The sequence below is a fragment of the Mirounga angustirostris genome, unplaced genomic scaffold (assembly GCF_029215605.1).
Source record: "Mirounga angustirostris isolate CCGP_5_RB_7025 unplaced genomic scaffold, mMirAng1.0.hap1 SCAF_4, whole genome shotgun sequence".
Classification (NCBI taxonomy): domain Eukaryota; kingdom Metazoa; phylum Chordata; class Mammalia; order Carnivora; family Phocidae; genus Mirounga; species Mirounga angustirostris.
In genome coordinates, this window is record NW_026991712.1 from 2256788 (window position 1) to 2282072 (window position 25285).

At 49.1% G+C, this 25285-nt stretch overlaps 1 protein-coding gene across 1 annotated transcript; it reads left to right on the forward strand.

Annotated features, from left to right (window-relative positions):
• Window positions 1-24306: 24306 nt before the first annotated feature.
• LOC135363952 (uncharacterized) lies at window positions 24307-24648 on the forward strand. Its single transcript, XM_064587439.1, has one exon. It carries the CDS (start codon window positions 24307-24309, stop codon window positions 24646-24648), a length of 342 nt encoding a protein of 113 aa, XP_064443509.1.
• The last annotated feature ends 637 nt before the right edge of the window (window positions 24649-25285 follow it).

The window sequence follows — 25285 nt, forward strand, 5'->3', positions numbered from 1 at the left end:
ATCTGGCCACATCATTCATTACATATATAGTTCACTCACACCTACCTTGTAGCTGTAACAAATTTCATTCAAAACCCTGATATTTGGATTTATTTCCAACTTTTCTGATACACACATTGCCACCGTGAACGTTTCTCGGCACACATTTCCTTCAGATTTCTCTAAGATTCTCCATTCCTCTAAGTAGATATGATGAGGCAAATATTTGACGGTCTACATTTTTATTTGCTTACATGTATTTTTAATTTACATGTGGTAACATTCATTCTTTATGGTATGCAGTTGATCAAGTTTGACAAATGCTCAAAGTCACAGTTAAGGTAAAGAATGGTTCCTCCACCCCAGATTTCCCAGTCCCGCCTCTCTGCGGTCAACCCCTTGCCCTGCCCCCAAGTCCTGGCAACCCCTGGTCTCTTCTCTGTCCCTTTCCCATAAATGGAATTATAGAGCATGTGGCATTTGGGGCTGGCTTTCTTCACTCAGCACCATGCCTCTGAGATACATGCATGCTTCAAGTTTGCTCCTGCATGTTGCCGAGGGGCATCCCACCCGCCCGGGTACAGAGGGACCCGCTATGCTCATCCCTCCACCCGCCGGAGAGCATCTGGGCATTCCACAATTTGGTGATTGCAATAAACTTTCACATACATGGTTAGCGGAAATACAGGTTTGCACTTCTCTTGGGAAAATACCTAGGGGTGAGATTGCTGGGACATACCATGAGTGCACATTGGACCTCTAAGAAAATGCCACACTGTGTTCCTGAAGTTACTGCTGCATCGTTTTGCATTCCTACCGGCAATGTGTGAGAGTTCCTGTTGCTCTTCATCCTTCCCAGCCCTGGCTATTATCAGATATATGTACACACACATGCACACACATACAAGCACATATGTACTCATAGGTATTCCCCCCCACACATACACACATATATTCGTATATATTTACACACAGACATATTTTAATAGGTAGGTGTTGCTAACTCATGGTGGTTTTGATCTGCATTTCCCTACTGGTGAATAATGTTCAGTGCATTCTCATCTGCTTATTTGTCACCAGTATATTTTCTTAGGTAAAATGTATGTTCAGATATCTTGCCCACTTTTTATTGCTTTTTTTGTTTCCTTTTTATTAAATTATGAGAGTTCTTTGTAAATTCTGGATACAAGTTATTTGTCAGGTATGTAATCATTTATAAATATTTTCCCCCAGATGCAAATACATCTCTCATAAAAATGTCTTTTCAATCCCTTTCTAGTGTCTGTCACAGAGCAAAAGTTTTAATTTTGATAAAATCCAGCTTGTCCATGTTTTTCCTTTGTGTATTGTGCTTTTGGTGTTGTCATATCAAAGAAAATTCTGCCAAACCCAGGATTGGCAAACTATATCTGAAAAGAGCCAGATAATAAAATTTAGAGTCTTCGTGGACATATGATCTGTAGCTCATCTGAATATTCTTGGTTTTTGTTTTGTTTTGTTGCATGTGTGGCTTCCCTCACTCTCTCTTTCTCTTTCTCTCACAAGGCTTTAAAAATACAAAGCCATTTGTAGCCCAAGGGCCATCTAAAACAGACCTTGGGTTGGATTTGGTCCACGGGTCATGGTTTAGTGAGTCCTGGTCTAACCCAAGGTCACAAAGATTTCTTATGTTTTCTTCTAGAAGTTTTGTACTATTACATTTCACTTTCAGGTGTGCAATTCATTTTGAGTTATTCTCTGTATAACATGTGAGGTATGGGTCAAGATTTCATTTTTGATGTCCAATTGATTCAGCACCATTTGTTGAGAAGACTACCCTTTCTCCATCGCAAAGGTGATACTCTTGCATTTTAGTAAACCTCTCACTTGACTGTGTTTGTAGTGGGTCAATTTCTAGACTCTATTCTACCCCACTGTTCGATGCATTTAAGAGGTTGTTTTTAGTAGTACATCTAGTTTTAGCTGAAAAGTTGGTCATAACTCCTGAGCCCACCATTACTGGAAACGGTAGTCACCTAAGTTTACTGATTTTAACCACTGGTTGGTATTCCATCACATGTGGTTATTTTCTGAATGTTCACGGTCACAAACACCAGTCTAAGCAGCCATGTGCATGGCCCCCTGTGCACATGCCTGAGGGTGGTCTCCAGGCCCTGGTGCCTAGCAGGGTGTTGCCATCCCTGTCACCACTGACTGTGGGAGTGATCAGTGCTTTCCCAAGGCTTGGGGCCGTAGTCCTGGCATTGAGAGGTCGGAGGGCATGAGTGCTAGACATCCTACAGTCCGTGGGTCAGCATACTCATGAAGAATTGCCCTGAATCATTCATAACTGTCAAATATCCCATCTGAGCATTCATGTTGGTGAATCTGTTTACCTAATTTAATACATAAATAAAGATATTTTTGCATGGATTTAGTATAAACTGAGCATATATGCAGAATCTAGCAATGTCGCTACCTTGTAAATAGAGGCTAGATTGAACTGTGTTTTGTTCAGACCTTTCCTGAGATTCATCCACCATTTCAGGTTATCATGTCAACAATGGTATCTGAAAGATGCCACCGTATGAGACCACCCAGGGGGCTCATTCTGCTCTATATAAATGACCCCCTCCATGGACTTGTGCAGCACATAATCCTCTCTAGGCACACATAGAGTTGCATCTATGTTAGTCTGCACTTACATTAATGATTAACTGTGATTATACACACACGTAAGTATTTCTAAAAGTCTTATTTAAAAATGTAGTATGTAAAGGACAGTGAAGACAATATTCAGCTAAGTATTTCAAATACAAACTAACTCATCGAGAAAATAAAAACATCTGACACTTAACTGAGTCTTCCATTTAGCCGTGCTTAAGCATTTACATACTGAATTACATATTGTTTTACTATAAATTGCTCTCCTCTTTGTTTCTATTCTATATTATAGATGGAGCATTATATTGATTTTTAAAAAACAATGTGTGCTAGTTAGGTTATATTGCCTATGATTTTCATGTCAAGAGGGTAGGGAGGTGTTACACAGTATTTGTAATGAAAAGGGTTTGCTGGGTCTGAGGAACGGGAGTGAAATTTCTGGCGCTTGGAATGCCCACAGTTTACCCTCGCGGGCTGTGCCGAGCTGCTGTCCACGGTGCTGAAACAATGAGGGCTTTCTGCTGCACAGAAAGCCATCTTTCCCAGCTTCCGTGTCCCCATCAGCACCTGTGCGGCTAGATGCCTTGATTTGCTTTTGTGTTGGGTGTGAAGTGGTATCTGTTGTTTAATTTGCGTTTCCCTGAAGTATCTTTCTCTGCTGTTGCCACTTGGGAATTCTCTTTGATGAACTGAAGTTCACATCTTTTGTCCACATTTCTATTGTATTATTCACTTTATTCTTATTGATTGGTAAAAGTTATTTGTATATTCTGGACACTAGTGTTTTGCTATATGTACTGCAAATTATTCCTTCCCTGTTGTCACATTTCTAGTAATCATGTTTATGGGTTTGGGGGTTTTTTTTTGTGCCAAAGTTTTTCATTTGTTGTAGTTACATTCATCAATCTTTTGCTTTGGGTGTTGTTCTTTTTAAGTCTTGTTTAAGAAAGTTTCTTACTTTTAGGTTGTAATGAAAATATCCTATAATTATTTTGAGAAAATTTAAAGACTTTTAAAAATTCTCATTTATGCCTTTAATCATGTAGAATTCATTATATTGAGTAGGGTGAGGGAGGGAATCTAATTAATTTTTTTCTGATGGAAATTTCTCATATTAAGTCATCCATCCATTATTCACTGATTTGAGTACTACCTCTATAATTCATCAAATTGCCATATATATGTCATTCTGTTTCAGGGCTGTTCTGTGTTCTGTTTTTGTTCCATTGATCCATTTGTAATTCCCTGGACCAATATAGTCCAGTTTTATTTACTATGCCTTCGTAATGCTTCTTATATTGTAGTATGCAAGTCCCCCCTCCTTAAACTCATTTTTTAAAAATTTGTTCTTGAGCTTTACACCCCATCCCCATGAATTTTGGGATTGGTGTGCTAATTTTCGCATAACAATACTGTTGGGATTTTGACTGAGATGACATTGAATTTATTAATTAATTTGGAGAGAATTGTAATCTCTATGATATTAAGTCTACCCATCCATGAAAATCTCTTCATTTACTCAGATCTTTTTGTTATGTCCTTCAATAAATTTTATAATTTTGTAATTTTCTTTATAAAAATTCTTGTGCATATTTTATTACATTTATTCCTAGGTAACATAGTTTTTGTTGTTATCATGAGTGGATTTTTTTTCTTTATTACATTTCTTATTTGCTATTTTACAGTACAATGGAAAGCTATTGATTTTTTAAATGTTTATTCTATATCCAACTACTCTGTTTTTATACATTGATCACTGTATCCAGGAATGCTGCTGATTTCTCTCTCAGGTCTAATCACTTGTCCAGATTTTCCCAGACAATTGTATAATTTGCAAATAACCACATTTTTGGTTCTTTCCATTGTCTATCTTACTTCCCTTTCCTAGGGCATTTGTTGTAGTGAAATGTAGCGCTGATTGCAGTCAATCATGTCTTATTCCTAACTTAAATGGAAATGCTTCTCCTGTTCAACCATTAACTTTCTTAAATTCAATTTCACATGATATCAATATTGCTAGCTTTATTATGATTAATATTCTATGCTTTTATTTTAACCTTTCTATATACATACATACATATATACATTCATCCATTTATATTCCAATTTTATAATCTTCATTTTTAATACATTTGCATTTATTGTGATTGATTACTGTTATATTAGACTTATTTCTATCATCTTCTTTTGACTTTACTCTTCTTTTTGTTTTTCATCCTTCCATTCTTGCCTTCTATTGGATTGATACCTTTCTCTTTTGTATCTCAGCAGGCTTGGCAATGATGAATTACATTTCTCACATTTTAGTGGTTACTTAAAATTATGACACAGGGAATTAACTTTAAAAATTCCAGAAATTATAGAGACATTCACAATCTCCATCTTCCTGCTGTGCATGATTAGGACCTTCCTATGCCTTAAGCATTAAATATACTTTCTCATCATTAATTATTATGTAAAATTTTATTTTAGCTTCTTTTTGTAAGCATGGAATGTTAGTGAGGTATTTTTAATAATAGTGAATTATATTTGCAAGTATATTATATCATTCAATGCAACCTTTTTGTTTCCTAAATTTTAACTTTTCTCCCTGGGTTTTTTCTCCTTGCTGAATTACATAATTTATTCTTTTAGTGAGAATTCAGGATCAGTAATCTCTTTCAATCCTTATATATTTGAAAAATATTGATTTTGTCCTCCTTGAATGTTAGTCTTGCTGGGTATAGAATTGTAAGTGAGACATTATTTTTCCTCAGCAATTTGGATGTATTACTGTATCGTTACTCAGCATGCCTTGTGACTGGTCATAAATACAGCTTCATCTCTTCTCCCTCACAGCTTTTAAGGTTTTTCTCTTTGATATTTTCCAATTTCATTAACATACGTCTTAATCCTGCTTGGAATAAATTGTGCTTCTTTTAGTTGAGGACTTATATCTTTGCCTCTAGAATGTTCATAGCCATGATCTTCAAGTATATTTTCTCTCTCCAATTCACTCTGTCTTCTTCTGAAACTCACATGATATTGTGTTGGACCTTCTCAACACACCTTCCAAGGCTCACCCTCTTTTTCATATGTTATACATTTCTTTAAAATGATCTCTTGGTTTTAAACTTGTTTTTTTTAATATTTTATTTATTTGTCAGAGAGAGAGACAGAGTGCAAGCAGGGGAGCAGCAGACAGAGGGAGAGGGAGAAGCAGGCTACCTGTGGAGCAAGGAGCCCAATGTGGGACTCGATCCCAAAACTCTGGGACCATGACCTGAGCCGAAGGCAGACGCTCAACTGACTGAGCCACCCAGGCCTCCCTTAAACTTGGTTTTAAGCTTTGCCATACATTTATAACTAGGGGGAGAGCCTCCATTTCTTAAAAAGATTTATTTATTTATTTTAGAGAGAAAGAGAGAGAGAGAGGGTTGGGGGAGGGGCAGAGGGAGAGGGGGGGAGAGAATCTCAAGCAGACTCCCCACTGAGTGTGGAGCCCAATGCAGGGCTGGATCTCAGGACCCTGAGATCCACCCAAGTTGAAACCAAGAGTCGGAAGCTTGACTGACTGAGCCACCCAAGTGCCCCGAGCCTCCATTTTAATCAGCCTCTTATGTGTTTGAAATGAAAGGTATGTTTTCCTTACATTAGTCCAGACCACCATACTGAATCTTGGTTCTTCCTTTGTACTTTGAATCTCATGACCAGGTTTTCTCCATCATTTTTCGCTACTGATGTTGTAGCCTCAGGACATGAAATGATTAAAACCCCGTCTTCTTTTCTCTGGAGAGCTATCAATTCATACCACTCCATCCTGGGAGCACCTGTACCAGAACTACCAAGGGTAGTAATAATAGTAGTAGCACAAACAGTAGTAGTAGTGGTATGGTACAGTAATAGTTCACATCTGTGTGGCCAGCTCCAGAATGCTATAGGCCCTTAATCAGCATTCTTCAAAAAGCGAGCACCTATCCATCACTGTGCAGAGCATTTTCTACTCATCATCTCATCCAGTCTTCACAATGACCTATGAGATGGCATGGTTATTTGTCCTTTTCTAAGAATGACAAACAGAGCGCAGAGAGGCTCTGAGAGTAAGCAAGGTTACAGAGACAGCAAGTGGCCAAGTTGGGATTTGAAGCCATGACTGCAGACTCCAGGATTCAAATACTTGACCACAGTGCCTCTTGAGCATCTCCAGAAAGGACCAGAAAGCAAGAAAATCAGGCATATAGACTCATGAATATATTAACTCAGCATTTTTTCATGTGCTGATAATAGAGCATGGTGGATAGGAACCTGCCTTTGAGAGGTTCTCCTTCTGATTGGAAATGGATATAGAAACATAATTAGAGCACATCAAAGCAAGCAACATTCCTGAAGCTCGTGATACCTGAGCCGAGTCATGGACATGAGAAGAATTATCCAGGTGAAGGGAGAAAGGTGTGGGTTCCCAGTATCAAAGGGGTATGAGCCACTGCAAAGAGCTGGTGTTGCAGGTGGGGAAGGAGTGAGGGAGAGTGGCTGGGATGAGCCTGGGCAAGTGGGCAGGGAGGGCCTTTTCTTGCCACATGGACAGAATTCTTGTGCTCCCAGGAAAGGTAGGGGGAGACAAGGAGGAGTGTCAAGTATGCAGAGAGACCTTAATGCCTAGCTCGTGATTAGGGGAGTCATTTTTGCAGATGCCTGGGTCATTGAAAGTCCTGGGAACAAGGATTTCAGGTTGAGAAAGGACTGTGACTATCCCACACAAACATTCTGCATATCTGAAAGTTCTGATTTTGGTAACTGGTGCACAGAAACCTCTGAATTGAAGGAAAGGGCACCAGTTTTGAGGCCTAAGTTCTCTGCAGTGTCTGCAGTGCCTCCTGAGGACGCAGGCAGGGCGCCTTTTCATCTGTGGGCCACATCCCGATCCGTGGGGAGAGGAGAAAATGTGCCAGCAGCAACAGCAGCTCCTCCAAAGTGACGAGGAACAATATGAATGAGGGACTTAATTTGGAAAGAGCTGTGGCTGTGATTTAATTTAAGCCACCAGGTTAATGCATTTTTTTCCTTAATTTCAACCTTGGGTGCACCGCATTCATTTGCACTGGCCCGCGTGGTTCTCAGTCAATGTTCTCAAGTCACTTTCATGCATAACGTTGTTTCTCCTTAACTAGATTATGGGCTGCAGAAGGCTGAGGCTGTGCCCTTTCTTTAGGACAGCAGTTTCCAGGGTGAGGGCTGCATCTCGCCATCAGGTCAGCGGCTCCTTGGGATGGAGATGTCCACTGGATGCCTGCTGTGTACAGGCACGGACTGGAGTGGGGATTCTGAGCTGAATGTGGTGTGGCCCCACCTTTGGGTATATGGTCATGGGCACAGACAGTGGAGGGACAGAGGGGGCGATGCGCTTAATGTGACACATGGGGAGGGTGTAAAGGGTTGCCCCACTGCTTACTGGGGAGAGGCAGTGAGTCTCAGAAGGCATGAAGCGTGCAGCCCACTCCCAAAGCGTGATTTAGCTAAGACGGACAGTCGGGACCGGGTGGTGGCTGGGCTGTGGTCCTCAGTGAGGGAGTTTGCAGCCTTCATTTTGGAGGAGACAGGGAGCCACGGGTGGGGGGGGGTGGTTTAATCTCAAGACTCAGAGGCAGATGTTGGTGTCTAAGAGCAGAACTTCTCCGGATATAACCTGTGAGCCAGCCATCTGCAGATCCCCGTTCTGCAGATGTGGGGGGGGGCGGTGCCGGAGAGTCTGCGTCTCTACAGCTCCCAGGAACTGCTGATGAACAGCTCTGGGAGGGGGATGGTGTAGGAGCCCCCCTGCAGCCCGTCTGGATGGAGAAGAGCAGAAGAAGGCAGGGCCGGTGGGGATCTTGCTCCAGGTCCAGTCGGGACGATCCGTTTTCCCTTCCCCGCCTGCCCTGGAGCCCCTGTGCAGGGAGAAGTACAAGGGCACTGTCTATCTTTCCTCCCGCCTACGGCTTCAGGCAGTTCACTCACTCATTTATTCCTTCTTCGTTCGGAGGAAACACTAGGAAGGAAATGCATTGTCATGGAGTTCCGTATCCAGAGTGGGTGGACACCTTGGGAAAGACACAGGGCAAGGTCTGCCTCCTGCAGGAAGCCTGTCCTGACTGCCTAGCCCGTGCACACACCTGTCTCTCATGGTGACTACACTTAATGTGTACAGGTCACTGTGTTTCCCACTCAGGTCCTGGGTCTCAGCCACCAGAAAGCACATTTTGTGCTATTTCTCCCATAGGGCTCAACTCAGTCTGGGCCCCCACAGAAACTTGGTCCTGACCTGACTGGGAAGCGGGGAGTGGGGAGGTGGTTGGACCTGTCCCGGGGACTGGGGCCCCGTCAGGCGGCAGGAGGGCCTGGCCGGAGCAGGCGATGCCCGGGTCCTGAGCTGAGGGCTCCGGGGGGCTGCGCAGTGCAGGCTGGGACAGAGGCTGGGCCGGCCCCAGAGGGAAGAGGTTGAGGGACGGGCAGCAGCAGTTGCTGTGGGCTCTGGAGGGGCCGCTTGCACAACTCTGTGCCTTTAAACCAGACCGTAAAGGCTGGATTCCCAGGGAGGGGTCTCTGGAAGTGTTAATGAGGCCACCACGCTTTTCAGAAGACCATTCTAACTGCTTAGCAGTGCACAACTCAATAATGAAGGAAGAGTCTACCAGACCCAATATAATCTGAAAATAAAGAAAAATGGAATGTATTAAAAATGGATTACAGTGTTAATGGAAGATGTCAGGCTGACAGCCCTGAACAGCACTTGCTGTGCCGGGATCAGAGAGAGCACGCTCTGGGGCCGGCGGCTCCTCCCTGGCCCTTCTCGGCCGCCCCAGGGCTCCAAAGGGCAGACAGAATGGAGGCTGGGGCTGAACCCTCCGCTTCCCCCTCCCCGGGCCCTCCCACTTCTCCGGGGCTGTCGGTCACCCTACCCCTGTGGGCAACCGGTCCTCCTGGCACCTGGGCCCACTGCGGCCTTGCTTCCATAGCCAGGCCCTGTGGTTCCAGCTTCTGGACCCATTTGCAGGCAGCTCAGACCGAGTTCATCAAGGGCCTCTGTGGGCCCCCTTTGACTTTCCCAGGAGAGGCACCCAAGTTTGTAGGAGAAACATGGGAACCTTGCCGAGACCTGAAGCCGGCGGCCTGTGTGGGCGGTTCACCGGCTCCAGACCAGTGACCCTACAGCAGGCGGCTGTCTGACTTCTCGGGGTTCACGGTCTCCGGATACGTGTGCAAAGCTGAAAGCCACCGGCAGCATTGTTGAAGGGACTGGGAAGAAAGACCCCCGTGGTGCTACACGGCGGCCAGCCCCGTCCCCTCCTAGGTGACCGCGGGTAAGACACCGCGCTAAGCCTTGGGTTCTTCAGCCTTAAAAGAGTGCCAATAACTGTGGGGTGTGGTGGGGGTTACTCGGAATCGGGGCGCCTCTCCGTGGCCCCTAGCCAGGACGAGGGAGCACTGCAGACACCCAGGGGGGGAGGCGGGCTGGCGGGGGCAGTGAGAGGGGGCAGCGGGCCGAGGCCCTGGCCCCCGAGGGTGCGGCCTGCGGGCTGGGACACAGCTCTTCTCCCTGGAACAGGGATTTGGGAGGGGCCAGCAGCTGGTGTTGCTCTCCTTGGCTAACTGAGATGTCCTTTTGTTTCTGTTTTCACTTCTGGCCAATTAGTGTATCTCAAGCTGGTAAAACCAAGGAGCAAAAAAGAAAAACATTGAGAGAGAGCACAGGAGGCTTCAGGCTCGGTTTGGAGCAAAAAGCATCCTGCCAAACGTGGTTTTACGTCCTCTGTGGGGCTTCCTACCTCTTTCTCCTTGTTCCGCAGTAATACCAGTGAGCAGGCGCCCTCTCTCCAGGCCCGGCCAGCAATCCCAATCCTTCGTCCTGGGGACTTGGCCCGGCCCCGGGAGCCAGGGGCAGGGCAGGCTGTTCCCTCCAACAGTCTCCGGATCCAGGTGGTTTCCCAGGAAACCCAGAAAGGGGATGACACTCACCAGAGCCACAGGGTGGGGGGCAGGCCGGAATCTTCTGGACACCCGCCTTCCAGCCTTGGCCGCAGCCCACCACACCCAGGACCATCTCGTGAGCAGGGACTAGAGGCCGTGGAGAGAGGCCACCTGGGGAAGACAAGAGGGTGCCCTATCTGCCCCGTGGTGGCCTCTGGGGTCTGCACCCAGCCAGCGCTGGGTGAATCTCCTCCACTCCCTGGACCGCAGTTGCCACAAGGACTAAATGGGGACAATCAAAGTTTTGAGAAATTACACGGCATGGCATGAGCCATCTGCACTTGGCCACTGTTCCCTTCCCTTCCTCCCCGGTTGGGCCCTCAGCTGCTGCCCCTGCCCCGGTGGCCCACTTTCTTCCTGCCGTGCAACAGTTCTCGTCCCTCGGCCCCGGCTCGCAGGGTGCCCCGTGAGGGAGACCTCAGACATCCCGCTTAACTGTAGCCTTGAGCAGTTCCTGCCCTGGGCGCAGAGTCAGAGCACAGGTGTTTCCTCTCCAGGCGGGCACCTGAGGCTCTTCTCTGAGGCATGTGAAGACAGGGGCTCTGTCTGGAAGAAGGCACATCTTTGGCCAATGCCCTGGATCCGGGCACAGCCTCCCGGGGCCTCCGGGTTTCTCTTCCCGAAACCGCTACCTGACATTCCTCGGGTCACTGAGGTGGGGATGAGACAGGGCCTTATTGGATCTGACTTCCCCACTCAGCCCCACGCTGCTCACTATGGGCGCAGCTGGTGCTGGCTGGAGAAGTCTAAGAAAGCACCTCTGGCCTCGCACTTCCGCCTCTGAAGGCCAAGCGAACCCGCCTGGGGACGAGGGTGAGCCAGAGGTGCCAGGCCCCTGCCCGTGCAGCGGGAAATGGAAGGATGCATCAGAATTTGAAGGTTGAAGGGAAGGAGAGGGTGGGAAGCCAAAACCTGGCTCCCAAAAGATGTCCACCTCAAATTCCTGGAACCTGTGGACCTGATCTTATTTGGAAAAAGGGTCTCTGCAGATGTGATGTAGGATCTCAAGGTGGGGAGATCGAGGACCATCCTTGGTTATCCAGGTGGGCCTTAATCCAATGCCAAGTGTCCTCATAAACCAGAGGCAGAGGGAGATGTGACACAGAGGGGAGAGGCCATGTGACCACAGAGGCAGAGCCTGGGTGATGTGGCCACACGCCAAGGGCTGCCTGGAGCTCCCGAAGCTGCAAGAGGCAGGAATGTCTGGAGGGAGTGCAGCCTTCCAGCACCTTGACGTTGGACATCTGGCCTCCAGATCTGTTAGACAATAAATTTCTGTTCTCTGTGTGTGAGACTCTGTGGCAGTTGGTTATAGCAGCACCAGGAACCCGAAGCCGAGATCAGCAACCATGCAAATGTCTGCATGTCTGTAGACAGCGCTGCCGTTCCAAGCACGGATCCTGCACAGAAGCTGCTCAGCTTGGGGGTCGAGTCCTCCGTCTGCGACCAGGGGATCTCTGAGCTCCAGCCTGGGGACTCCACAAGAGATGGACTCTGCCCTGGCACGGGGAGGTCAGGCAGGGGCTGGAGCACGCAGCCTGTCCTTCTGTGTCTGGCCCGGGGCTGGGAGAGATGAGGCCCCAGGCCCGAGCTGGTGCACTGCATTCACGCTCCCCAGGATTTGCACTCCTCCTGTGGTCTTTGCACACAAGAGTGCATGCCCAGATTCTTGCTGCAAAATATTAAACCGGACTTCCAGAAGGAAAGAGAGCAAAGCCACAAGAAGTTCCCTTTGAATGCCCTTCTCCGACTACTTCCTGCCCACGTTGAAGAGAGGCCTGGCCAGGTTGGGGCACCTTCTGTGCTGTGCTGGCATGTCCACACAAAGGCACGCACACCCACTGTGGGTGTTTTTGCAAATCATTTGTTTTAATTTGTTAGGAGATCTCAGAGCTGGAGCTATATCTATAGATAAGGGTCTATCTCCTTTTTCCTGGCTGTTTCCCCGCATTCTAGGACCTCCCTCCACTGATGAGCATTTAGGTGGTTGCTGATTCTCATGAATATCACGGCACCAGCCCCCTACCCCTTCACATGCTGTAGTGAGCACTCACAAGTGTTTCTTCCTGAGAGGCAGCTAGACAGGGGATTGTTGATCAGTCCCATTTTGACAGATTCTGCCAATTGTCTTTCAAGAGGCTTTGATAATTTATGTTCTCACCCACAGTATGTGGGTGCCCCTCCTGCGTGCTCACCCTCTGGCACCTGATATCATCAATCTCTTATGTTTCCCACCCCAGTGAGCAAAAAATTCTCAGTGTTGCTATACTTTACATTTCCTCAATTTCTGTGAAGTTGGGCATCTCTGATCACATAGAGTTTGGGTTCTTCTACCCTGAGCTGACCACATCCTTTGTGTGGTCATTGACCTTTTATTGTTGATGCATGGGTACTCTTTACATATTATGGATATTGATCTTTTCTATTTAAAGACCCAACAAATATTTTTTCCAAGTTTTTCTCTTTACAATCTTGTTTATGGTGACTTTTTATCACATACAGAAAAAATTTTTTATGGCCTCAAATATTTCAATATTTTCCTTTATGTTTTATGAGTTTGTGTCTTTCTTAGAGGTATCCCCGAATTCCAAAATTAAAAAAAAAAAAATCCTACATTTTAAGATCTTATGCTTTTTTTTCCAAAAAAATAAGTTTAGTTTTTTAAAGTGGCCTGGAATTTATTTTTGAGCATGATGTGAGATATACATTTAACTTAATATTCTTCTCCAAATGCATTGCCAATTGTCCAGATTTTTGAAGAACTCCCTTGTGCATTTAAGAGAACGTCTATTGTTATAAAGTGAATTCCCATTCCCATGCTTTTGGATTTTTATCCTTTCTGCTTCATCTATCATCAGTTTCTACACCAACACCATCATGCTTTGATTCCTGTAGCTTCCTGAGGTGAAGTTCTTCCATACCTTTCCCCTTACCCCAAATTCTCTAGGATCTCTTGGCCCTCCCCAGCTCTGCTCCTGTCAGTGCCACCTATGTGGTCTCCCCGGGAAGGCCCAGGGCCACTCTACCTTGGTGCCACCTACAGAGCCTGGATGGGGATTCGTAAATGATGGGCACACCACACCTGAGATGAAAGAAAGGCTCCATGGGCAGATTTTACTCCTGATTTAATGACTAAAGCTCAGTGTTTTCTTTAGATCACATCAGTTGTCCTGTTGCTGGGTCCAGGACTCAAATGTCTCCACAACAAGGCTATCAGCAGTCCAGAGCCCAGGTGCAGGAGGCCTTCTACAGGACACTTCTAGCCACACCAGCCTGAGGCTTGTTCTAGCATAATCCCCATTTTACAGATGAGGGACCTGAGGCTCAGAGTGGCTTGTGGAGGGTCAACTGGAAAATGATGAACACAGATTCAAACCTGTGTCTGTCCAATGTTTGAGGCTGTCTCTTAACCACAAAACACTCCTTTCTAATAGGAAGTCAAGGCCCAGGAAGGCCAGCAGCCCCCAATCCCAACCTGGTCTGGTGAACAGAGCAAAGTGCACTTCGGTATAAAAAGACATGGAAGGGAGACTCAGGGGCTCAGGTGTCACCAAGCCCAGCTGCCCACTTGGGTAGAAATGAAGCCCAGAATACGGGGTGTTGTCAGGATCTCTTCCAAAGGGACAGAGCCTCCACTGCCAGCCTAGGGCCTTCACCTTCGTCTGCAGAATCCATCTGGTCTTGGACCAGGATGTCTATAGCACCATCCTTGAAGAAGGAGGGCCCAGGGTCAGGTGTGGCAGTACTCCCCTTCCGTGTAGGTTCTGGGTGGATGTGGGGCACATCTCTAAGTGGCAACCAGGATGGCAGAGAGAGAGCACGTGGCCTCTCCATGCCCCTGAAGGAAGAAGCAGGTCTGTGCCCCCCCCACATGGTTGGCAGGGAGCAGGGCCAGCCCAGGAGAGGCTCTTCATCTCCCCACCTTGGCATCTGGGCTCCTTGGCAACCACAGACAACAGCCAGGTGTGATGCCTGGCGGCCAAATCCAATGCAAACCCCATTTCTTTTCTGCCAGAGAAGATGCCTCCCTCTTGCCTCGACAAAGGTGCCTGTTTCTGAAATAAATTTGTTGGCTCCTGCACAGCCCTGAGCCCAGATGACAGCACTTTTTTTGAATCATGCCTCCGGTGTCATGCTCATTGGATAATTGGGGCTAAACAACTTTCACTGTCCTCTCTCTTCTTTTACAAGGCTCAAGTTCAGATATCACACAAACTATGTCCACAGAGGGCACAGCTGTGTCCACTGGCCAGCATCCCAGAGTGATCTGGGCAGAGACAACTCAGATAACCATGCATGTCACTGTCCTCAAACAGGTGTTACCATCTCAGTCTGACCAAGACTGTCACCACCACCCTCACCTGCCCACTGTGTCACCACCATGACATGGATGTGACCTTGGGAAACCACAACCATCTTTAGCCCTACATTTATCCAGTATCTCCTGCCCTCTTTGTCCCTTATTGTTTTGCTGTGATATAATATATTATTTTGCCGTGTCCATTAACTAAAGAATAGCTCATCAAAATTACGGTATATTCATATAGTGGAATGCTACTCAACAAGAACAAAAAATGAGCTCTTGATATATTCGGCAATAATAACGAATCCCCAAAAATGTTGAATGAAAAGGTCAGATACAGCAGAGTGCATTTTGTGTAATTCCACTTATATGAAGTTCCAGAGCAGTTGCAATGAACACATGAAAGTAGAAATCATAACAGTGGTTGCTTCTGAAGGACGAGAAATAAATGCCAAATGGTATGACAGAAATTTGGGGGATACCAGAAATGTTCTGTACACAATGGTCAAACTTCATCAAACTGGACTCTTAGGGCTTTTGCATTTTACTTGATAGACCCTGTTGTATCTTGATAATAATAATAAAACTCATAAATGCTGTCCTAAAAATCTCATGGGTGGGAGGGACTTGCACATCTGCCCAGGAAGGAGCAGGTGGCAGGGATTATCCTCCTCACCATCAACAACCATAAAACTTACCAAAGTAAATGAAGCGAGTCTTTTTAGCAGTGGGCAACAGGTAGTGCAAGAATGCAAGCCATGAGAGAAAGGAATCTCCTACGGTGAGGCCTACGATTGCCCAGCAATCTGCCTGGGGACAATTTCCGTCCATGGCCTAGAGAGCTGGGTTTGAGCAGACATGGGTGCCCCTCTGAGCTCTCAAGGCAGAGCTCAGCTGTGGGGCACCTGGAGCTACCAGAATCTGTGGGGCAGGGATACAGAGAACAGGGGACTGAATACAGAAGGGACACTGGAAATGCTGTAACTCCAAAGCAAGGGACAAAGTCTAGAGGAAGCTCTATTCTGGATCCTCCCGACAAAGCCCAGGATGAGCTCCTGGCCAAAGCTGCAGGGCACACAGAGTTTGTGGGCTGTATCCCTCCAGGTCAGAGGGGTTTGTGAAACACCCTGTGCTTTCTTGGATCTGCCAATGATGAGTACAACCAAGCTTCTATGGACTTCAGGTCGTCAGCCTCCAGTGAACTGCCTGACAAAGGAGAACCAAGTCTCATCAGAAAAAGAAAGCAGAATCTGGGGTCTTTATCACAAACTACCCACAGTGGCTAAAATTCAATAAGAAAAATAATCACTGAACAAATCCAAGGAGTTGAAAAATGTGATTCTTGCTCAAGAAAAATGAAGCAGTCAGTAGGAATTGAACTTGAGTTGGCCCAGGCTCTAGATGCAACAGATGAAGACTTTAAAGCAACTCTTGCAAATCTATGCAGAAAGCTATCTTGAAAGATTTAAAGGAAATGTAATCTTATGAGTGAACAGATAGGCAATCTCAGCAGACAAATGAAAACCATGAAGAACGGAGTGTGATTCTTGAACTGAAAGTTACAATTGCTGAAATTAAAAATTAACTGAATGGGCTTTACAGAAATTTGGAGATGTCAGAAAAGTCAGTGAACTGGAGGATAGATCAATAGAAATTATCCAGTCTGGAGAACAAAGGGGAAAAAAAAGAAGAAAAATGAACAGAACCTCACGGCAATAATACCAAATAGTCTAATGCGGAGGGGCAGAAATAAATACTTGAAGAAATAATGACTGAAATTTCCAAGATTTGATGAAACTATCATGACTTCAAAAAAACTCACACTGGGGAGTTTAAACATATTTAAAACTAGAGGTGCCTGGGTGACTCAGTTGGTTTAATGCCTGACTCTTGATTTTGGCTCAGGTCATGACTTCAGGGTTGTAACATGGAGCCCCGTGTCAGGCTCTGTGCTGGGCATGGAGCTGGCTTAGAATTCTTTCCCTCCCCTTCTCCCCCACCCCCCACATCACGCATGCATGCTCTCTTTTTCTCTCTCTCGCTCTCAAATAAATAAATAAATAAATAAATAAATAAATAAATAAAATCTTTTAAAAAATTTAAAAGTAAGTGGTTTTAAAAGCATACTAATATTTAGGAGTAAATCTTAACTTTAAATGCACTTAGCAAACAATAGAATGTAATAAAAGCAAGGTAGATTTTCAGCTAAAGAAACGGAAAGATAGAACAATGGCAAAACAAAAAAAAAAGAGGAAAAAAAGGAGGAGAATAAAAAGGGATAAAAGCAGTCACTTAAAAACAGAAAACAAAGGAGACAGATCACAGCTGGATTTCTTTGTTTTCATTTCTTTTGTAAAGAATAATATGATAAGACAGTCTCTGATGAGCTGGATAAAGGAGAGAATACATAAATAAACATTCTGGAAGGGCAAAAGAGGAAATACTTTGAGTTACCTTGTGTTAATAGATTTGAAAGCTCAGAAGAAGTGAGTAATTTCACAGAAACAAAGTAGAAAAACTGTGTACAAATATAAAATGATAAGCTGTCTTCTGGGAGGAGGCACTTTTAATGCATGTAATCAACAAAATATTAGTATTCATAATATACAAAGAATCCCCATGCATCAAGGAAAAGACAAAATAGCCCAAAGAAAAATATGTAAAAATATATCAGTATGGATTTCACAGAAAACAGATACACAAATGGCCAATAAACTACATAAAGTAATCAGGGAAATGCAAATTACAACAGAGACACAGTATCTCATCCCCAACCAATTGGCAAGATTCAGCGCATCCAGCAGGAGCAAACGCTAGGGAGGATGCAGGGGATGGCATAGGTCATGGGCTGTGCTCGAGTGTAAGTCAGTGCCATCCTTGTGAAGAGCAGGGCTATGGACTTTATGTGTACGTCCCCAGATTTGTAGGCTGGAGCCCTGACCCACCGGGACTAGGCTGTGAAGGTGGAGCCCCCATGATGGGATCTGTACCCTTACAAGAAGAGCTGGGGAGACCATTCTGTCTGCAAGTCAAGGACACAGTGAGAAGGTGGTTGTGTGCACACCGCACGGAAGTGAATCTGCCGGCACCTCGATGGTGGACTTCTGCCCCCAGGCCGTGTGGAGGAGTGCTGGCTATGGGAGCTCCCAGTCCAGGGTGTTCTGTTATGCAGCCCAAGCTGACTGAGACAGACAAGTGTGGAGAACATCGTCATGTTGAACGTGCACCTGGCCCCTAACCCAGCGATTCCACACCTAGGTAAAGACCAGAGACTCACATTGTTCACCGCCTCAGCAAGTTTTCACCTAGGGTGAAAATGAAAATGGCCTAAATTTATCAATAAGAGAGTGGGTAGACCAACCTGGGCATGCTCCTGCAGGTGCGCACAAGGCAGGAGCCGCGAGGGGGGGCCACAGCCTCACACAGTCACAAGTATCAGCCTCCCAAGTGCAAGGTACAGTGGGAAGGGCAGACGGCAGGTGGGTGAACAGAGTGCAAAACCACTTACAGGAAGGGCGAAATCCCCCAAATCAAAACTACACTGCTGGTGGAGACTGGCAAGTAGAGTGACAGGTGACATCACCAGCTGGGAGGGACAGCCCGGGAATGCCAGGCGGTGACAGCTCCTGGGGGCACCAAGGGCAGAGTGAGGGGGGCAGGGCAGGGAGGAGAATCACTCAGTGATGTTCAAGTGCATGGATGTGGGTTCCTCATTTCATCTCATTCTTAGCATGTTTCTGGGCGAGATCACTTTGCCTCATCTGCAGGAGCCCAGGTGCCCCTCGGGGACGCGACTCGGAGCAAAAGCAGCCAGACCAGAGAGGAGTAGTGGCCCTCGCTCTGGTCTGCAGGCGGTCCCCTAGCAGGGCAGCGCTGGCTGGCCGGGCGCCAGGGGGCCTGGGAGCGCAGGGATGCTCTCTGCCTCCGTGCATACGCCACGATGTAAACGGCCCTGGAGCAAGCACATGGGGTTGGCCTGTGTGCGTTTCACCTCAACAGAAAACAGTAGGAAACACGACTAAATGTAACAGGGTGTCTTGGATGGGGTCTGAGCAGGAAAAGGGAGCCAGGGAAATGAAGAAAATCTGAAAAAAGGATGGACCTTACTAGCTTAGTAGCGGACAGTATTGGTTCCCTAATTGGGGTAAGTGCACCACACTCACGTCAGAGGTTAATGGGGGCAGCTGGGGATGGTGTCCCAGGAAGCCTCTGCAAATGATTCTGCAAATCAAAAATGGGTGTAAAATAAAATTTATTTAAAAATTAAGAAGAAAGTAAGCATACGCCTGTCCTTGTCACATAACTCCCCTCCTGCAGGCGGAAACCCCAGGCATCAGAGGGACGTGGTGGAGATGACAATGATGGGGGTCCCACGCGAGCTCCCCTGCCTGCCCCAATCCCTCCGAAGCCAGTCCGCGGTGCCCCCAGCTGCCCGTGTTCGGGACACGCCGTCCCTTCGGTGTCCTCCTAACAAAGGGTGTTGGGCTCCCAGTGCAGAGTCACCGAGGCCCCACTGCGGCCACGCTGGGCCAGTTTTCTGCAAGGAGTTGGCGCCCACACGAGCCACCGCTCCCGATCGATGGCTCTCCGCCTGACCACTGCTCCGCAAGCTTGGAGAACCCCGAAGCAGTTCCTGACGTAGCGGAGCCCTGGGGAGCGAGTGGGGCCCGCATGCCAGAGATAGGCCTGGCACTCCCCAGGGGCCCACGCCGGGCTCCCAGGCTGGTGCCGGCACTGACCGGATGCCAGGACCAGCCACGACGGCCTGTGGTCACAAGAGAATGCTCCACCGCCTGTCCACACCTTCCCTCCCTCCCAGTGGGCCTCCTTCTCAGGCCCGGGGGTTGCTGAGAGTCAGGCCATCCGGGCAGAGCGGGGCTGCTCCAGAGGGGTGGGTGGGGCAGCCTTGCTGCCCGATGGAGACCCTCAGAAACCCCCGCCTCCTGAGTGGCACCTTTAACAGGGGTGGGGGAGGTAACTGGGCCCCCCCCCCGCTCCCAGCCTCACCGTGAGGCCTAACACCCAGTCCCCGAGGCCCATGGCTCCCGCTGTCTTGGGGGAAGGCTGCGCGACAGAGTTTTAATTAACACCAGACAGGAGTCATTTGTATTCCTTATAAGACCTGGAATTTTCTCCGTGGAAATTTTCTCCCCTCTGAGACAGACACGTAACTGGCTAATATTTTTATTAATAGAAATGGGTGGCTGTTAAAAATAAAGTTCTCTCGGGCGCCTGGGTGGCTCAGTTGGTTAAGCGACTGCCTTCGGCTCAGGTCATGATCCTGGAGTCCCGGGATCGAGTCCCACATCGGGCTCCCTGCTCGGCGGGGGGTCTGCTTCTCCCTCTGACCCTCCCCCCTCTCATGTGCTCTCTCTCATTCTCTCTCTCTCAAATAAATAAATAAAATCTTTAAAAAAAAAAATAAAAAAATAAAGTTCTCTCTCCACTAACTAGTACAAACAAGGCAGGACAGGCGTCTGTCCGTGCTTCAGCCGGCAGCCCCCCTGTGCATTCCGCATCCTGCTGTGTGTCCCGCCCAGCCCCCCAGGGGTCGGCCCGTGATGCCTGCAGGAGGCCTGTGCGGGAGGGCTGACTGTCCCAGGCAGGGACCTGCTCTTCAGAGGTCCTGAAGTCCTCTTGGGTAAGTGCAGTACCTGCAGTCCGTCACTGAGCGAAGGCCTGCATCCGTCCCCGAGGGCCACGTGAGAGCAGAGAGCCAGCTTTGGGGCCGGGGGCAGGGGCCGGAGGCCCCAGACGCGTAAGCACATCCTCGCCAGCCCGTGGGGGCCAGGGGGGCTCAGGCAAGCCGGCAGGGCCCACCCCTGGACCCAACAGTGTGACAGGCAGTGGCCTGTGCTAAGCCCCGGGGTCATGTGCCGGGTTTTACACAAACCTATGGGGCCACACTCGGCCTACACACCGTTCCCTTGACGCTGGGATCCTGGCTGGAGCCACATTCCAGGAACTCCTCCCGTGGCCTCCATCCCCTGCACTGACCTTCGACCCGGTGACTGCATGTGCCCGAGGAGGCTACAAGCCACCAGACACACTCTGGTGTCGCCTTCGAGATTGGCCAGGCCTTGCCAGCCCCTCCCAGCAAGTCCCCCTTACGAGGACTCAGGGAACAGCAGGGCCCCGTTCAGCAGGAACCTGCAGCTCATCGAGCACCTGGAACCTAATCGTGAAAGGAGCCCGTGGCCCCCGCTCCGCTCCTCGACCGGCTTGCGGGGCGCTCTGCGTCCAGCAGCGTGCCGTAGAGCTCAGCTTACACATCTGCGTGCATGAGTGATTCTTGGTGTCCTTTTACTTGTTGAATATTTTTCCCTGTTATGTTTTGGTGATCTCAAGCACTGTTGGGTTGGCGCTCTCTCCTGGCAGGGGCCTGAAGGCTCACACGCCGAGTCCTGTCGACATAGCATGCCGGCCTGCCAATGGGGCCAGCGCATCGGGCCCCCGGTGATGGCTTCGTCCCCAGAGCAGCTCCACCAGCCCGGGCTGGTTCTGCTCTCCCTCTGCCATGCTGACCGGTAACAGTCGGGGTGGGGGCTGCGAAGCCTGCCTGGGTCCCTGAGTGTGAGCGTGAGCCCTCCGGGGCAGGCTCAGGGTGTCTGAGTCACGGAGAGGCTGGGCCGTGTGTTACTGCAGCTTGGCCTGGCCTGTCCTGACGGGCACACTCTGGACGCACGAGCTCGTTTCTTCTTCTGTCTGATCGCTCGCAGGTACTGGGGTCGTGCATTATGTCAGAAAGTTAGAGCATCCGCACAGCCCCCCATGGAGAAGCATGGGAGCGCTTCCTTGCATGTGCCTTGTTGCCTGGCCCTGCCGCTCCCCGCAGACCTCCTAGGTCCCCCATCTCTTCCGGAGCCCAACGCAGGCCACATCCCCTCCTCCTCCAGGGCTCCCCCTCGAAACCCTACACACAAGTGCTCTCTCCCTCCTCCCACCCCTGGGGACTGATCGTGTAAAGCATAGACACTTGGTGCATGTATTCTCTCTGTGTCCGTTTATATGAATACCCCCTGCTGAGCACTTACTGTATGCATTTCCTTTATTAGGCACTGGGGCACCCATTCTGTCTTTGTGGAGCAGACAGGTGGTAAGATACACTCCCAGAGCTGGGAGTCCGACCGGCAGAGATGGGGCTGGGGTGTAAAGGAGGAGGGGTAGGCTGGTCTTGGCAGTGGGTGAGGGGGTGGGGCAGTCTTCTTGGAGGGATTACATGGAAGTCACCAAGGAGCAAAAACCTGGACTTGGGCCCAGGTCTCTCGGTCTCTGCCCAGTGCTCTCCCCGCCTGCTTGGGAGGCAATGCAAGTCTGCAGCCCCAGGGAGGGAGGGGCCGACTGACCATGTGACATCTTGAGCCCACCCAGAGCCAGGCTCCTGCTGGGCTGAGAGGAACTTCAAGCAGACGCCAGGGAGAACGGGGGCCCTGACCCTGCTGGGGAGAGTCCGCTGACCCCACTCGGCTGCTGCTGGCCCTGCCCCTTGGGCATCTTGGCCCGGCTGCCTGTCTTCTGAGTGCAGTATGGTCTCCGGAACGGCCTGGGTGAGGGCCGCTGAGCCGCTGCCGAGAAGGTGAGCTTTCCCATTAGTGCAGCTCCCGGTGAATAACGGTCCCTATGATCATTAGCGAGGTGCTCACCTGCCAGGGAACACGCAGTCTCTCTTCTGGAGGCCCCGGCTGGGCTGTGGGTATCAGCCACAGCTCTACCCACACCTCTCCCCACTCTGCCTCTTGGAGGCCCCACCGGCCTCCCATGTGAGGACTTTGGAGGCACATAGGCCTTGCCCGGAGCCCTGGGGTTCCAACCAACTCAAGGGTTCACAGGGACAAACAACCTCCCACCTCGACATCCCTTGCTTGTCTCAGCTGTCTTCGGTGGATGACTCCTGATTCCAGGGATTGCTGGGGTTCTGGTGAGGAGGAAGCGTGGGTGTTGGGTCTCTATTTGGGTTCCCGTTGGGAAGTCACCCACCTCCACTCCTGTCTGTCACAACCCCTTGCAGCCCCGGGCTCCCCTCCTACTTGCCGCCCAGGTCCCGCTGGGTCCTATCTGGGGACCTGAGCTGCTCAGGGGGGAGGATGGACCCCAGCAGAGAACAGCCTGGGTGGGGCCAGGAGTTAGGAAGGGGGGTTGGGGGCAGCAGCGCCCCCCCGGCCCCATCCCCACCGCTGCCCAGGGGCTGCCACACAAAGCGAACCTGAGGCCCACATGGAGGTCACTGCGGGGCCCGTAACCGCCCTGTTCCTGGGCACCTGGAGTGGAATATCGCTCTTTCCAGAGGCCCAGTCTTTCTTCCTGCCCCCACCCCCGTCGCGCAGCCTCTCTGAGATCATGACCAGGATGCAAGGCCTCGCCTTCAGCCCCTCGGGGGCCGCCACACTGCTGGGGGCTGCTATCTGCTCTGGCAGCTCCGAGGCCCCAACGACCCAGCAAACAGAGACGGATGGCCCGGGCTTCCTGGGCTTCAGTTGCTCCTCCCCTCGGGCTGGCGGTGTCTCCTCTCCCGGTGATCACCGAAAAACAATTTTCTTCCACATAATGGCCCAATTCACGGGCTTCCCGATAGGAAGCTAAGATGTATATCTAGTAACAGATTAATGGGGACAGAAGGGGAGAAGGCAGCCAGCAGGGGATCAGCCCAGCAGGAGGGAGAGGGAAGGGAGGGAGGGCACAGTGCCCTGCTACTGAGCTCCCCCCACCCCTGCAGCCCTGATGACTCTCTCAGGAGGACTCAGTAGATGTCATCAGGGCTGACCGCAGGCAGGGAAGCAGGGCATGGGCTCCCCCTCAGGATCATTAGGGCCACGGGGACGTGGACACTTGGCCTTCATACTTTATTGAGGATGCTGTGCGGTCAGTGCACTGATTATGCTTAAGCAGGGAATGGACTATGGATTTACAGGGCTTCTCCGTTTTCCTCCTGGTTCTGCCTCTGCAGAAATAGAGGTACAAATTATTCCAAGGTCACATAATAGGTGAGGCATGGCGTGGTGTTGGGTCCTGCACCACAGTGGTGATGGTGGTGATGGTGGTGATGACGATGGTGATGGAATTAATAATGACAGCATTTACTGAGCCTCATGGAAGCTCCACAACACTGTGCCAGTCCTATAACCTCTTCATCCTCACCATGGAGCAGATGGACACTAAGGTCTAACATGCAGTGTTTCTCTGGGTAGAGCTGTTTCCAGAAGACCTGGGGCTTGCATAGCTCTCGGTATTAAAAACAATAAGAACATAATAGGATCATAGTGATGATGGTGTTGATGATAATGGCAATGATAGTGATGTAATGATGGTGATGATGGTGATGATTATGACAATGTGGAGGTGGTACCAATGCTGATGGTGATGATGATGATTGTCATGGTGGTGATGTGGTGGTGTTGGCAATGGTGATGATGATGAAGAGGAGGATGGAAGTGATGATGGTGGTGACGATGGTGGTGGTGGTGATGATGATTGATGGAAATGATGATGGTAGTGGTGGTGAGAATGGTGGTGATGGTGGTGGTTGTCATAGTCATGGTGGAGATGACAATGATGGTGGTGGTGGTGGTGGTTGTCATAGTCATGGTGGAGATGACAATGATGGTGGCGGTTGTCATAGTCATGGTGGAGATGATGGTCGTGGTGGTGATGGTGGTGGTGGTGGCAGTGGTGATGATGATGAGGAGGAGGAGGATGGAAGTGATGGTGGTGGTGACGATGGTGGTGGTAGTGATGATGGTTGATGGAAATGATGATGGTAGTGGTGGTGAGGATGGTGGTGGTGGTGGTGGTGGTGGTGGTTGTCATAGTCATGGTGGAGATGACAATGATGGTGGTGGTGGTGGTGGTTGTCATAGTCATGGTGGAGATGACAATGATGGTGGTAGTGGTGGTTGTCATAGTCATGGTGGAGATGACAATGATGGTGGTGGTGGTGGTGGTTGTCATAGTCATGGTGGAGATGACAATGATGGTGGCGGTTGTCATAGTCATGGTGGAGATGATGGTCGTGGTGGTGGTGGTGGCAGTGGTGATGATGATGAGGAGGAGGAGGAGGATGTAAGTGATGGTGGTGGTGATGATGGTGGTGGTGGGTGGTGGTTGTCATAGTCATGGTGCAGATGACAATGATGGTGGTGATGGTGGTGGTGGTTGTCATTGTCATGGTGGAGATGACAATGATGGCGGTATTAACAACTAGAGCATTGAGGGAGCACTTGGACCAGGCAGTGTCCTGGATGCCCAACACTCTCCATCTCATGTCATCTGCACCACCACCCTCTGAGGTGTGCACTCTTAGCGACTCCATTCTGTAGGTGAAGAAAATGAACACACTGAGTCATATGGCCCTTGGTCCTGAGCTGGAGCCAGGATTTACGT

Excerpts from the sequence above, each read along its gene's own strand:
- LOC135363952 (XM_064587439.1), top strand. The coding sequence starts at position 24,307 with ATGGTGATGATGATGAAGAGGAGGATGGAAGTGATGATGGTGGTGACG.